Below are 16,296 nucleotides of genomic sequence, written 5' to 3'. Positions count from 1 at the left end.
TAAAAACAAACAGAACATGGCTGAGGATATAAGTTCAGTGGTAGAATACTTGCCTGGCATGCACAAAGGCCCGAGGTTCAATCTCCAGCACCATAAGAAAACAGAACAATCTGAAGCTCTATTAATACCAGATATAAATGTAGTGCGGTCTGGTTCAGTCCTTTCTCATTGCCAATTTTAAAATAGCAATTAGTAACATACTGTAATTTATTTGCTTTATTAGGACTGCTTATCTATTTTTGCATCCAGCAAGTTCCACATAATAATGTAATTTAGACAAAGATCAGTTCAAATGGGCTCATGTTGTAAATACATATATAATTGCACAGAGCTGTGTGCTATGTGTTAGAGGCTGTTTTGATATCTAGAACTTCACTTGTAACAAAAGCTGTAAAGGAAAACTGTTTCAGAAAACTGCCTATGCATCCAAGATAAGGATTTACATGTCTACCTAGGAGTACCTTTAAAGTGCTCCCTGAGAAAACAGTGTTTCTGGTATGAGAGTCTACAATATACAATTCTATCATTTTTAAACAACATCTACATTTTCAATATATTATATTTTTATAAAGGAGTAAGTTACTTACAGAGGTATTTTGGGTAATACACCTTAAAGCAGTTGATGATAAATCGTACAAAGTCCATGTCCTAAAATAAAGATTAAAGCTTTAAGACTGTCCATATTAGACAACTTTTAAATTATACATTTCTAATAGTGATATAATATTAAATACATGTGAGATAACTAGTTTTCTCAAGAAATAAGCTAATGTAAGAATCTATAGCCCTAAGGGTTAAAGTTTTAGGTTATTAAGCTGAGAACTGGTCCTTAAATTGGTATTTTAAAACTTATCTGTATTGCTTCAAACTAGTTAGGTACTTCAGGCTACAAAAGCTGTGGGGATGCAATGGATATAAAAGTAATCCCACAGAGAGACTCTAAAATTCTGTTGAACTCAAGCATTATTGAAAAGGGTATATAGTTTATAACATGACTAACTCAAATAATATTTATGCTATACATATATACATTATGGTATAGTATTTACTTTCTAAATATAATTTTTACCTTATAAGAACTTCAATAAAATATGGTGTATTAAGTGTTTACACAAAGATTCCACTGATCTGACATGCCAGCTTATTTAAGAGGCTCCATATTAGTTTTTTTTTTAAATTTGTTTTGTGTTTCAGTTTACCATCAAGAACTGTTTATTCATTCCAATTTTTAGGAGATGGTGTTAAAGCAGCTGTCTGGTTAGTTCTCTGGCTTCATACACAACAACAGAAAATTAGGTTATTAGGGCTATTAGTCATGTTTCATTCCCCATGTTATTCCAAGCTAGCAGGCTGCTTCATTAATTCTGTTCAGCCACCTACTGAACACTGCTTGTTTGAAGAGCTAAGCAGACAAGACGAAATCCAGCAGGCCTACTGAAAGACTGGCGATTCCAGACAGGACAGGCTATAAAGTCTTTCCTAGGAGTGAGTTGCAGTGCCTTTAATTGCAGGCAACTATTTTAATATAGGAGAAGTCCTAGTATATAATAATACCTTGATGGTATTATTATAATTATATGCACTGGGCATAATTTCAAAAAATCTATAGTTATGTAAGAGGCAGAGAAAAAGACTTAAACTAGCTACATTAAATTTTGGTTAATTTAATGTCTGTGACCCCTCTCAGATATTACTAGTCTTCAACTATCAGTCATTACCATAGTTTACTCAGTTGGAATGTTCTTGCTCATAAAAGCTTGGGTTATTACTAATTTTGGGATATTTGATGTCAGTGGTGTGTGCAGACAGTGGGTTCCTATAACATACCTCCATGAAAAAGGCTGTTGTCTAGTTGCTAAGGGTGCTTTTCAGAATGGTATCTGTATCATGTAAAGTGACCATTCTCTGATGACACATGCACGATTTGCCTTTCTAGTTCAACTGCTGAGAATGGATACATGTCTCCTAAAATACCAATTAGTTAAAGTCTAGCTATTTGTACAATATGAAATGATTCCTTTTTTTTTTTTAGCTACGAAGCTGAAAGCTTACAGTCAGCATGGTAGCCCATCTCTTAGTAAAGCATTTATGTTTTCCCTTGAATGCATTTTTATAAATTAACTGTGAATCATAAGAGTGTTACATAAGAGAATTTATCCAATAAAGATTCAGGTGCTTCCAGCCAAGGACAATACAGGCGGTAAACTTTCAACTCCTACCCAGATCTAGCCAATGGTCAGAACATTCTCCACAGTTGAGTGGAGAGTGGGATATGACTTTCTCATGTACTCTAGTGCCCCATATTTGACCATGTCCCCTGGAGGGTGAGACCTGGTGGCACTCTGAGGTAGGATAGCAGGTTACCAAGAAGAGACTTGATACTCTATGAGCATATACAGGGGGAGGTAATCCCCCTCAGGAACAGTCATAGGGGAGGGGAATAATGGGAAAATGGGAGGGAGGGAGGAATGGGAGGATACAAGGGATGGGATAACCATTGAGATGTAACAAGAATAAATTAATAAAAAAAAAGGAAAAAAAGATTCAGGTGCTTTTATAACATTAATAATGACTAAAATAGTCAATAGTATCAATAGTCTTTCTTTGCATATTAGAAATGACATCATGTGAGTCTCTTGAAAAACCATCAAATAGCTGCTGTCAATTCAATGCCCTCTATTAGGTAACAGAAAACATTATCATACGTTGTTCATGGTTGTGAGGTAATAAATAGGTGACTATGGTACCTAAAGGACATTAGAATCATAGTCTATCCTTACTAAATGTAGGCTTATTTGAGTAATTTGAGTTTTATTTATAATATAAAATGTTTTACTTTGTAAGTTAAAATCCACTCAATGGAAACTACATTTTAAAAAAATGCAGGGTACTAAGATTCTTAATGTGAGAAAACATTGTTCTGTCTTCATCTCCTAAAGCTCTTTTTAATTGTTCTCTTTAACCTGTTTTGTTGTTTAAATCTAAGACATCAGTATTTTGTGCTACACAGCAGCAGTTCTTTTCATCTTAAAAAGGTATTCTCCAATATTATTACAGGGTCTTCACAAATACTCGCATACATAGTTATTAGTTACTTAAAACATAATTTACCATTTTGTTATGTTGGACAAAAAGACATTTTCTAATCTTCCATTATCTTTTGAGACAGTCTCACTATGCTGTCCAGGCTATCCTTGAAATCCTGGCTTCAAATGATCTGTATACCTCAGCTCCATTAGAAGCTGGGGCTATTGGTGCATATATAATAATGTACTGCTACTGCAACTAGTAAGTTAACTATGTTTTCAGACTGGTAAAGTCATGCAAAGAAAACTGGTTCCCCAAGCTTATTTTGTTTATAAAACAAACAAACAAAAAACCCAAGAAGTATATACAAATGTCCAAGAAAAGCACAGAGAGTGGCATGGGGGTAAACTCACATGAGCATCTTGAACCTCCAAAACAAGTAAAAAAAAATAAGGTCATAGAGATCATGCATGTGTTTATTTACTATTTAGGGAGCATGTTACTCTGTGCCAGGCATGGGGGTTGGTGCTGTGGGCTATTAGCATGGTCACTACAGTGACTCATGCCCGGCCACCCTTCATGTCTTACCCTCCATCTTAAACACAAGGCAGGGAACATTGCCAAATACTGAAGTGAATTTCATTCTCTGCAAATCCTGTTCCACGTTTGGCTTCACACCCAATGCAAGGGGAAAATTAATCCTTTTGGATTCTGCTAGCTTCATCTTACAACAATATTTGCTTGGCAGGAAGACAGGAAAGACGGAAGGAACCAAGAGAAACTATGATTTAGGATTAAAGCAGAATGCTTACTATGCTGTTGAGTCCCGTTTCTGACATGTCAAACATCACTGTGATAGGCTTTCCATTTTCTCTCTTAGCATATCGTTCTAGCCAGAATGCAATGAGCTTCTTTTTGTCCATTATGGTTTTCTGGTCTTTTATATGATACTTCACTCTGATCCAGACTTTAAGCATAACAACAGATAAAACATAAGCATATGATATATAGAAGTTTCACATATGTACATACATACATACATACATACATACATACATACATACATACATAGTCCATCTGTCCATGCCCGTACACACACACACACACACACACACACACACACACAATCCTTTCCCTTGACATGTTCCTTCATTTATAATCCATCTTGTTTTGAATAAAAACATCTCTTCCCGCTTTAAAATGAGAAATAATTGCACTTGGGACCTTTAAATTAAAGAATAGAAGAGGCAACTATTTTTCTCTCCTGTAGGAAATAAACAGACGTCATTTTTAAATGAGGTGAAAAGAGAATGCAGGTGAACAAACACTATTTTGTAATAACTGAGAAGTGCTCTTCACTATGCTCATAAGAAAAGCCAATGGCTTGATAAATCACTAGAAACCACCTTCCACCCAGAAGAGAGTCACAGGCAGGCAGGAGGGAGGCCTGCGAGAGTGCTGTGCACAGGAGTGGAACACAAACGCTTTAGGTGGTGGCAGCTAGGATTAAAATGGGATGGGAGGCAAGAAGAGAAGCAGAAAAGAGACAGGGAAAAGTTAAATGAATCTGAAGTCCTCCCTTCATTTTGGTTTTCCTATTTCAAAACCTAGCTTGGGCAGTATCATAGAGGTTAGAGTAAAGGAGGTCAGGGAGAAAGCCTATCTGGTCACAACCAGGGAAGAAGCTAACAAAAAGAAAACCGGGTAGGCAGGATTGAACTTAGGAGTGGCTGGTGAAGATGAAAAGGGAGTCAGAATGACGCAAAATAACAGGGGGAGGTAACAAATGGGCCAGTGCTGAGCAATACAGAAAGGGCATGAGTGGCAGGGCACGAATATGAGTTGTAGGTCATGTTGAAGGCAGCTCACAGTCAAGAGACACCAGCCGCTGGGCAGCTGGCTACGTGCACAGAGCTTGGGAATCGCATTGGATCGGCACTGTGAATTGGGAAGTTGCCAAAGCTCATGTCTTTGAGGTAATCCCGTGGGACAGTGTCAGCTGCAAAGTACAAGAAACCAAGAAAAGAACAGACTTTGGGAAACATGTTTCAGGAACAAGCCACACAAGAGGTATGAGCAAAGGAGAGGCACGATAAGAGGGAAATGTCGAGTACTGTCAAAATACAGTGCAATTCACAAGCTAAAGAAAAGGCAAGCAAGCTGCACACAGGCTCTCCTACCCTAGTACAAGGCCAAGCAAGCCGTGGGTGATTGGAAGGGAGGATAAGAAAGTTACCTGAACAATAGAAAACACTTACTCTTCCTGACATTACTACACATATTTCAGAAAAAGCTAAGAGGACATCAGGAGAGACTTAAAGTGTGTTTTGCATATTTAGCAACTGTTCAAAGAGTCTCCATAAAAATAAGTCCTAGGTAGAGTGCTAGCAACAAGGGAGAAAGAAGATAATGACTAACTAAAATGACTCTGGCTGTGTTACTACTGTTCCAGTGGCATGCCTTTCTGCTTGCTACCATACTTCCAGCCATTATGGTTGTGGTCTCTAACCCTTCCAAACCATAAGCCCCAAATAAACTCTTCTATAAGTTGCCTTGGTCATGGTGTCTTATCACAGATACAGTCAAGAAACTAAGAGCCAGCATTTGTGATTACTGCTGAGTTTATAATAATGAGTTTATAATAAGGCAAACTATGTCTTGATAGGATTTGACTGGGCTGAAGATGGTCACACACTTCTAGTTGCAGGAAATTTGCTAAGTATACATATGGGAAAGTTTTGTGCCTATTAATTGACACACAAACACACATTTCAATGTCTTGAAAAGCTAAGGTATGAATTAAGTATACTTACATAATTTGTTACCTTCTTTGTCATAACCGTGGAGATAAATACCACCAAGTTCTAATAGCCATCTTGGAATAGAGGATTCACTAAGGTCTAGAAAGTAATAAACTTTGATCAGCAATAGTAATCTATAGATCTGAAAAGAAAATTCACACTACAGAGGTAATGCTATACAGTTGTTCTACCATCACTTGCTCAAACATGAGCAATATACAGCTTACTTCAATTACAAATAAAATGTAATTTATTAAAGACCTAGGAGTCTCTGGTACAAAAAGCTACTTCCTGCGGAGAAAACAACTGAAAAGATTTACAGATGATGGAAAGAACTGGAAAAACTCTCTTATTCTTCTGGCTAACTTGGTAGATTCTGGTTGGGTTTCAAATAATGACTTGACTCATGTTAACACTAAGAGACCACTCAATTTAATACTGTGTGGGATCTGGGTGTAGCCCAGTGATAGGGCACAAGCACACCCAAGGTCCTGGATTCTATTCCTTGCCGCCCCCAAAACAAATAAAGAAAAAGCCACGTTAAGAACTATTTACACAACCTCAGAATTTGAGGGAAAAAAAAAATCACTGTTTTGTCTTCCAAGATGCCATTTTTTCTCTGTCTCCCCTCTTCTTTACTACCTATCGTTTGGCCCCCTCCTGGGCTGTGTGTGTGTGTGTGTGTGTGTGTGTGTGTGTGTGTGTACTTGTGTACAGATCAGGCATTGATTTAGTTATATTTTTATACTAGCCAGACAGCAAATCCCTGGGATCCTCCTGTCCACACCTCCCCAACCCCATCCCCAGCACTCAGATAACAAGTGCCATACCTAGCTTTTGGAGTGAGTGCTAGGGATCTAAACTTAGGTCATTATAGTTGTGTAGCAATCATTTTACCTACTGTGCTGTCTCCCCACCCCCAAGATGGTATTTTTTCTACAAAGTTTTTGTTGTTGTTGTGTTTTGTTTTGTTTTGTTTTTCTTCTTATTGAGACAGGGTTTCTCAGTGTAGTTTTGACTGTCCTGGACTCACTTTGTTGACCAGGCTGGCCTTGAAGTCATAGCAATCCAACTGCCTCTGCCTTCCTGAGTGCTGGGATTAAAGGTGTGTACCACCACGCCCTACACAAAAAGTCTTATAGATGGTAAAGCCTAATGTTTTAGAGCAGGTGGAAAATAATTCAAGAAAATATAACATGCTTTAGTGGGAAAAACAAACAACAGACCCAAGCGGCCTCTAAGGGAGGCTGAGAACCAACGAGGCAAGGGCCGACTTCCGTTTCACTCCCCAAAGTTTCCCAGAGAACTGTCAAGGTCCCCCCCACCCCATTCCCTCTGCCTATCTCACATCTTTGCTGTGTGTCAGCAGAAACTAGCAACCTGTGCAAGAATGCACATATTGTTGAATTTAGTAGGAGATTCTCAATGAGTTACAACACACATACGTACACTTTACTCTGAATAAAAGTATTTTGTATAAGATTTAGAATTGCAGGTGTGTAATTATTTTGCTTGACTAATATACACTTCTTTTTTTAAGCTGCCTATAGTCTTTATATTTCCCATCATTTTACTTCTTAGATTTTAGATATGAACTTTCTTATAGACTTTAGTGTAAAGAATGAGGAGAAAATTAACTCTAGATTTGTCGACTATTTTGTATTTAAGTCTTTAGACTCAGCCACATAAAACTCCCTCTAAGATTTCAAGCACTCATTTTGATGACGCATTTCAATCTAGCAGTTTAAAAAGTTTAGAGAAGGCTGCCACAGGTATCCTTGGGGATAAACTTGGTTTTCTGGGCTCCCCATTGAATTTTGGAACACTCACAGCATGAACTTTCTTGGGATGTGGAAAGGCCTGAGAAACAACTGAAAAAATATAGGACAGCAATATCTTCTTATTTTTAAGCCTAATATGACAGAGCATTTTGTCATTGTTTAATGGAATTGAACCAAACACAGACTGAGCAACCACATTTTTAGTGAAGATGTTTAAGTTGGTTTCCTGTGATCTGAGTTTCTTTTCTTTTCTTTTCTTTCTTTTTTTTTTTTTTTGGTTTTTCGAGACAGGGTCTCTCTGTGTAGCCTTGGGGCTGTCCTGGACTCGCTTTGTAGTCCAGGCTGGCCTCGAATTCACAGCGATCCACCTGCCTCTGCCTCCCGAGTGCTGGGATTAAAGGTGTGTGCCACCACGCCCGGCTTCTGATTTTCTTATGAGCGGTTCTCCTTTTAAGATTTTTGTCATTCCCTTTGAAGGTATGATTAGGCCTCTAAAGATAATAGTCTAGTGTTTATGATGACTGCTAAGAAGATGTACAAACACAAACATCTAACAGTAACATTTCTACAGCAGTTATTTCCTGCCGAGGCTAAGTCAAACAGCTTACCATTGACAGAAAACTCTTTCCTCCACTGAAAACTTTCATCAAGCATCTTCAGTGTTTCATCCACAACATTATGTCTCCAATATAAGTAACTTTCAAGCCAGTTATCATCTTGCTGAAGCCTTTCTACATCACGTGGATCGTATTTTTCTGACTTTTCTAGGAAAAACAGTAATGAATATCTAAATCAGGTTAATTCTGCTATGGAAAAAACATAATGGCAAAGGAAATGAAAGATCTGGAAGACAAGTTTCTTTAAGACATACGTAGGGATGTTTTTTCAGGTGAAAATGAAATCTAAACAATTGATGAGATTTCTAAGCAAGAGTCGAATAAAGCAACCTAAAAACTATACATTTGAGAAGATGTCCAGGCTGTTTTGGAATTCTTGGGGCTCAACTGATCTGCCTGCCTCAGCCTAAGTAGCTGGGACTACAGGCATGCACTTCTACACCTGGTACAGAGCATCTTAAAAAAAAATCAAGTGGAAAACTGTCCATATCTAGAGTGTATTAGTTAATACTTTGTTCCTATGACAAAAAAAAAAAAAAAAACAACCAAGGAAAGAAAGACTATTTTGGGTATATATTATAGGGTGATCTCTAACTTGTGTTCCTTCTTTCTCTGTCTCCTAAGTCCTAGGATTACAGGCATGCACCAACAAGACCAGGTGAGGAGGCATTGCTATTGGGTTCACAGTTTCCGAGGCATTAGTCTGTGCCAACCATCACTAGTATTCTTCAGCCTGTTATGAGGTAGTATGCCATGGCAGAATGGTACTAGAGAACAAAACTGCTGATATCAAGGTGGACAGAAGCAGAGAGACAGCCAGCAAGGGGCCAGAGAATGGGCATACTATTCAAATCCATATCCCCCAGGGTCCAACTTCTTTCAGCAAGACCACTCAGCTATGAACTCATCAATGGATCTGTCCAATGAAGAAGTCAGTGCCCCCGTGATCCAGTCACTTTTCAACTGGTCCCAGCTGGGGACCAAGCAAGCGTTCAACACTCAAGCTTTTTCAGGGACTATTTCACATCTAAACCACTGCAAGCAACAGTTGGACTCTGGGTCCAACATTTCCAATAATTTAGTGGAGCAATTATATTCAGTTATAATTGTGTATCATTTTCATACACATGCCATATTCCTCACTAACTTCTTCACTATATATTCCTCCTTGCATACTATTAACTAGTTTATTGTAAGTGAATTCTTCTGGTTTCCATAGAATCACCTCTATAAATCCATATTCTACCACTTGGCAATACTCTTTTCTCAGATACTTCTTCTTTTCAAAAATATTTCCTATGACCCAAAGTAATTTTTCAGTGAGCAGCAACAGAACTTCATTTAGCTTTTTCTTAAGGCACACAACAATTTATATCTTGAATTAGTTCCTGGTATGCATGCCATCTTTCCCAAATAAACAGTAAAGGCCCAGAGCCTGTACATCTTAAGAATTCTCCAAAGCAGATAGCACAACATTTGTTGAAAGACTCTATTCTGTCTTTATTTTTAATTTCTTAATATCTATCCCCTCCTAAGTGATAAAGCAAACAGTTTTGTAAATTTCCCCGGCTTCTGCATTTCCTTTTCTTTCATAAGCATTTAGACACTAAGTTGTACAGTGTCTACCTCCTTTCCATTTGCACTGCCTTTAGTCTAAGGCCTTGAGAGACTAGATGAAAGGGCAGCAAAGTATAAAGTGCATTGAGACAATTAACCTCTTGGAGTCTCTACTTTTTTAATCTTTAAACTGTTCGATATACTCAGAGGCCTGTGTGAGGTCAGACAAAAAAGAATGCATGAAAGTGCTTGGAAATTTAAAACATCACAAAATCAGAGTCCATAAATCATACATTTGTGGAATGTCATCTGGGGTATAGTTTTCAATATATGGGCTCTATTTTTCTAATCCATATAATGAGTGGTTCCACACTACATAACCCTTAGAAAGTAGTTTTAGCTCTGTAATTTGAAAATTCATTAGTATTTCAATCACAATTTCCCTATAATTATCAATGACATTTGAGAGCATAAGATGGCTTTAAAAGAGTTAACATAGCCTCCTGTCTCATTAAGAAGGGATTGTTTAGTTTGGCCATTGTACCAGGAGGATATTTTTCTTAAAAAAATATAGCTGCCTTCATCCACTTGCAGGAAAAGGCCTTCATATACCCAAGTTTGTGTAAGCACAGCTTATCAGTTCTTCTTCCCAATAAAAATGGTGGCCAGTGAAAAAAGTGACCAAGTGAGCTCCCAATCAAACACACTTAGCATGTAGAAATGTTCTGTGAATGCATCACCATTTCCTCACAGAAGACATTAAAAGGGCATACTTCCAAAGGTCAAGGTATAATAACATTCCCTGTACCATTAGAGACTTTCTAAAATAAACCTGGCTTTTGTCTCTCCTTTTCTCATGAATATGGTAAGTACTGCAATGACTACTTGCCTTGGCTTGGGTCACAGAGTCAGCGATTTTACCCACTGCTTTTGTATAATCAGTACAAATGTCAGCTCAATGAAAGAAGCAAAGGACATTTTAGGATGATGTTGAAAATGGTTTTGACCTTACAGGCTTCTGGAGGCGTCTTGGACCTCAGCTAGGGTTCCATAGTACACTGCAAAGTACTTTTTTAGAATAATATTTGGCAAGTGACACAAACTCAGTAAAAATTAACCACAATAAGAAAAGTAAAGCATCATTGTTCACATTACTACTACTGGAATCTATCTACTACTACTAGCATTAACAAAACCCAGACCCTTACTAGAAATCCAAAGACTGCTTCCTTTGGTAGTTTTCATGGACACCAGTCTCTGAAATCAGAAATTTCCACTCAACATGATTATTAATAGGTGGGTATTTACCTAGGAAATATGGTTGTTGCTGTTTTAACCATATAACCCCAGAGGAGCACAGATGAAATCAGAGACAGGGAAAGAAAGACACGGGGAAGAGACAGCTGGAGAGGGGAAGAGGTAGAGTTTGGCAGAGAGAGGCAGGAGCAAGCTTGAGGCAAAGGGAGAAAGAGCAAGAGGAAAGAGGGAAAAGGACAAGGGAGGCAGGAGGGAGAGGACACAAGACGGCAAGAGAGAGAAGACACAGCCGAAGTACATAAAGGCAGACAGAAGAGAATGAGAACAGAGAAGGAGGTGAACAGTCAACATTCTACGGCTTAGGAGCACATGCTTAAGGGACACTATTAACTACTCTTAGTACAACAAAATCTAGTTTTCTTTAAAATTCATTATAGGTTATTCATTTGTATTATTTATAGTGTGCATATGTGGTAGTCAGAGGACAACTATCTGGAGTCAGTTCTCTCCTCTGACTGTGTGTATTGCAGGAATTTAACTGAGTTAGTCAGATGTGGTGGTGGGCACCCTTACCCACTGAGCCCGCGTGTCAGCCCCAACTCTCTTTTTTTCATACATAGGCTTTAGATTCCTCCATGAATCTTTAGTATAGAACAGATGAAAGTCCTGACAGGGGTTTGGGAGAGCAGTACAGACCCTGGATGTGTTAAGAACGGAAATCACTGGGCAAAAATGAAAACAACAAAAGATTCCCTTAGCACTTGGCTACAATCTCCTCTGAATCTCTCCGTCTCTGTCAGGCTAGCTGGAAGACTGAGGGAAAGGTGATCTTCCGTGACAGAACAAGTCTCATGTTTCAGCAAGTAGCAAAATCACAAAGGGCTGGTAACACAGGCTTTCTTGGATCTCTTGCTTCCATTGGGAACTTTGGGGGACAGCCAAGAATCAGCAGGGAGCCATAAAGATCCTATGTAGTGGGCCTCTGGTCTACTGCAGGATTTGACAATCCCCGTCACCATCCCCCTTGCGGGTTAGCTAGAAAATATCTTCAACCTTGAGGGACACAGATATCCCCCGTTGTTCATACATTGTATGTATACTTAAGGACCCTTTAAAATATGAACTGAACAAAAAAATTTCTTCTCAGGCATTGAATGTCTAGTCATTGCAGGGAAGGTGGAACGCTCTGTCTCAGTTGCTTTCCTTCAAGAGTACAGGGGCTCACTTTGGAAATCTATCTGGTGCTATCTCAGAAAAATGGGAATAGGGCTTCCTCAAGATCCAGCTATTCCACTCCTTGGAATATACCCAGAAGATGCTCCAGCACACAACAAGAAAATTTGCTCATCCATGTTCATAGCAGCCTTATTTATAATAGCCAGAACATAGAAACAGCCTAAGTGTCCATCAGTAGAAGAATGGATAAAGAAACTGTGGTACATATACACTATGGAATACTACTCAGCTATTAAAAACAAGGAATTCCCGAAATTTGTGGATGAATGGATTGAGCTAGAAATGATCATAATGAGTGAGTTAACCCAGAGACAGAAAGACTCAAATGGTATATACTCACTTATATCTGCATACTAGCCCAAGGGGCATGTCCCATGAAAGCCTTTACTTACCAGGAAACTGGGACAGAGGGGAGGACATCCTATTGGGACTCTAGATGAGAGAAGCTTGGGGGAATAGCAAAGTAGAAGGATCCAGAGGGTCCTAGAAACCTACAAGTAGAACATTAGGATAGGCAGATTTGGGCCCAGGGGTCCCGCTCAAACTAAGGCACCAGCCAAGGACAATACAGGCGGTAAACTTTCAACTCCTACCCAGATCTAGCCAATGGTCAGAACATTCTCCACAGATGAGTGGAGAGTGGGATATGACTTTCTCACGTACTCTGGTGCCCCATATTTGACCATGTACCCTGGAGGGGGAGACCTGGTGGCACTCAGAGGAAGGACAGCAGGTTACCAAGAAGAGACTTGATACCCTATGAGCATATACAGGGGGAGGTAATTCCCCTCAGGAACAGTCATAGGGGAGGGGAATAATGGGAAAATGGGAGGGAGGGAAGAATGGGAGGATACAAGGGATGGGATAACCATTGAGATGTAACAAGAATAAATTAATAAAAAAAAATTAAAAAAAAAAGTACAGGGGCTCAATTTTCACCAGTCACCAGCTATCCAGGCTAACCAGACTTCATGGATTTTTGCCATCCCTACATCTTAGGCACTGTGCCAAGTTGTCCGTGTGGGCTTAGTGTGTACCATCTGTGTGTTTGCTCTTCTTAGTCCAAGTCAAATGGGAGTATGTGGGGGCCCATTTCATTAAAAAGCCAGGCCTGGTGACATTAGCCTGTAATTCCAGTTACTCAGGAAGCCAAGGTAGGAAGATCACAAGTCCAAGACCTACCCCAGAGTCACAGTGAATTCCAAGACAGCCAGGACATTTCATATCTGTCTTCAAACTAAAAACTGAGAAAATGGTAGTGTGCTAGGCCAGCATGTATGAAGCCAACATACGCACACATGCATGCACACACACATACACACAGCATATGGAAATACCGTTCATGAAAAATAAACATTAGCCATCCATTTTAAGGAGCAGCTCCTTAAATCATACCCACAAATGTCAGAATCCCTGTGTAATGGGAGGAAGGCATGTGGGGTATGGGCTTAAGGCTGCAAGAGGTCAACGACTTTGGAAAGTCACTTCCTTGCCCTTGTAATCCCTACCAACAATAAATGCACATAATTTTTTTTATAGAGAATGATTATTTCCATGAAAATCTGCCCCCCACCACCAACCCTGACATTCTCAGGTCCCAGATCTTCAATAATGGATTGCACTGTTCTTGCCCCTTTGAAAAGTTAAACATTTACAGAACAGAAAATAAAGTTATCAGATACTTAGGCAACAAACACCTTGGGGGAAAAAAAACCCAAGCTTAATGACTTCAGTTAAAATTACTGTTGATCTTTCCATACAAGCTTTCTATTAGTCTTAACATTTTTTTGGTAATTTCCATTGTGATAACCCCATTAAACCATGGGTTATTTAGCAGAAATGAGAATTACACACATTGCTGGGAAGTTATTAATCCATAGAGGTATGATGTTTTGGCTTCCTAAAATTTAATTTGTTTTTAAGTACCTGTTTATTATGACTCCAATGCCTAATGGTGTGAGAACCTGGACTGTATGATCTAGCTGCTTTAAATTTTCTGAGACTTCTTTTATTACTGATTGCATGATAAGCGTATTAAAGCTATGTAAAAGATCACAAAGTAGAAATATATATTTTAAAAGTACCTATTTTCTGTTTGTTGGGTAAAAAAACCTATACACTCAAACAGACAAATACACAAGTACACACACACACATACATACTAAACACACACATTAAGGATACACACACACACACACACACACACACACAGGCACACCCACTCATACATCTGTGTGTCTACAATCAAGTTTGTTCACTGTGGTCTTAAAATCTAAAAAACTTAAATGTGCTTTTACTTGCTTTGTTCTAGTTGTGAAAGAAACTTGCTGAAATTGATTCCTTCACATGTGTACGGATTGTTTAAGTTTCGTTTATAATTCCAGGAACCTGGATTTTTAAGGCTACATGCATCATTAAGTAGTTTTTGAGTTGTTGAATGTCTTGCTCACTGAGAAAATACAGCAATATAATGATAACATAACCATGGCCAATTAGGAAAACTAAGTAATATAAGTAACAAGTTCTACAATAAACATACATTTTGTAACATTGTTTAGTGTAATATAACAAAAGTAACAAATGTATGTCCTCTCATTCTTTAGAAAATGGTGACTGAAGGTTGTTGTTGTAGTCTCTCTCTGTATTTTTTTTTTATTTTGAGACAGGGATCCATGTATACCAAGATGGCCTCAGACACAATTTGGAACTGGACTTCAAATCCTGATCTTCCTATCTTCACCTCAAGTGCTGAAATCATAGATCTGAGCTATCACACTTGGATCTTCTGGATGTTTTATTATAGTAGTTAGCTTTAATTGTCATCTTAATACAAACCAGAACCATCTAGGAAGGGTCTCAATGAGAGACTGTCTACATGGGGTTGGCCTGTGGCATGTTTGTGAAGGACTGTCCTAATTAAGTCAATTGATGTAGCAAAGCTCAGCCCACTGTAGGCAGCACCATTTCCTTGGCAACAAGTCCAGAACTATCTAAGAATTAAGACTATATGCATACATTTCTCTCTTCTCATGATTATAGATGTAATGTGACTTGCTTGCTATTTCAAGCTCCTGTCTCCATTTACCCATAATATTGGATTATAAGTGAAATAAATCAATTTCTTCCCTCAGTTGTCTTTTGGTCAGGGTGGCTTGCTTCTTTCTTTCTTTCTTTCTTTCTTTCTTTCTTTCTTTCTTTCTTTCTTTCTTTCTTTCTTTCTCTTCCATAGCAATACAAGGAAACTAAAAGACTTAGCAAATCAGAATAATTGTTAGAGATTAAATTTTCAGTAATGAAAAATCTCTCCTGAACCCAATTATCCAGAACACATGTTAAGGTTGGAGATGCAGTTTACTGGTATGACACTTGTGTGGCCTAAGTAAGAGCCTGGGCTCCCTAATACCACAAAAATGAAGAGTACACTGTAAGTTAGATAAACAGACTATACTCTTGTACAAGCTTTTAAAATAACTGTGACTAAAACAAAATCTCCATCCTAGAACTGACTGGTTTTCATTAGCAGGTGGTTTAAAACTTAAAATGTCACTAAACATTAAAAACGAGGATATATGTTGAATAGGGATTGATGACTTAGAGATATGAATTATTAAAACCCACAGGAAGATAAAATGATATTTTCTAGGCAATGTAAGTGTCATTAGTGAGACAAAAGATTAACAGGTCTACCAATTATTTATTTTCATCTAAATTTACAACTCAGGCTTTTGTGGAAAGTCACAATTTCATGCTCTCTAAAGCAGAGGCTTGATAATTTTAGATCTATCATAAAGATAAGGGTTGATTTTAAAAGCTGACTGATATAAATAAGTATATATACTTATTATATATGTAATATTCTTATACATATACTGTAGAACACATAAATCAAGCTAATGAAAAAACATATTTCACTTTTGCTGTAAGTGCACAGGTATACAATACTGCTATTAACTATACTCACAAGGTTGTACAAGATTTCTTGAACTTATTCCCCCGTTTGATATTTTCTATCCTTTGACC

The 16,296-nt window shown here is 38.2% G+C and overlaps 1 protein-coding gene across 2 annotated transcripts in view; it reads right to left on the bottom strand.

Moving 5' to 3' along the window:
- The window catches only part of Mospd2 (motile sperm domain containing 2), a 41,291-nt gene that overhangs the window by 19,447 nt on the left and 5,548 nt on the right, over positions 1-16,296 (bottom strand). For both annotated transcript variants that reach the window (XM_051142585.1, XM_051142586.1), the window contains exons 3-6: positions 8,218-8,373; positions 5,841-5,927; positions 3,840-3,994; positions 588-648 (exon numbers count right to left, since the gene is read on the bottom strand). In XM_051142585.1, coding sequence (XP_050998542.1) covers positions 588-648; positions 3,840-3,994; positions 5,841-5,927; positions 8,218-8,373 — 459 coding nt within the window. The remainder of the gene's footprint in view (positions 1-587; positions 649-3,839; positions 3,995-5,840; positions 5,928-8,217; positions 8,374-16,296) is intronic.

The sequence above is a fragment of the Acomys russatus genome, chromosome X, assembly GCF_903995435.1.
Source record: "Acomys russatus chromosome X, mAcoRus1.1, whole genome shotgun sequence".
Lineage (NCBI taxonomy): Eukaryota > Metazoa > Chordata > Mammalia > Rodentia > Muridae > Acomys > Acomys russatus.
The sequence above is the reverse complement of the archived record's forward strand: the minus strand, read 5'-3'. Positions and strand labels throughout refer to the sequence as shown.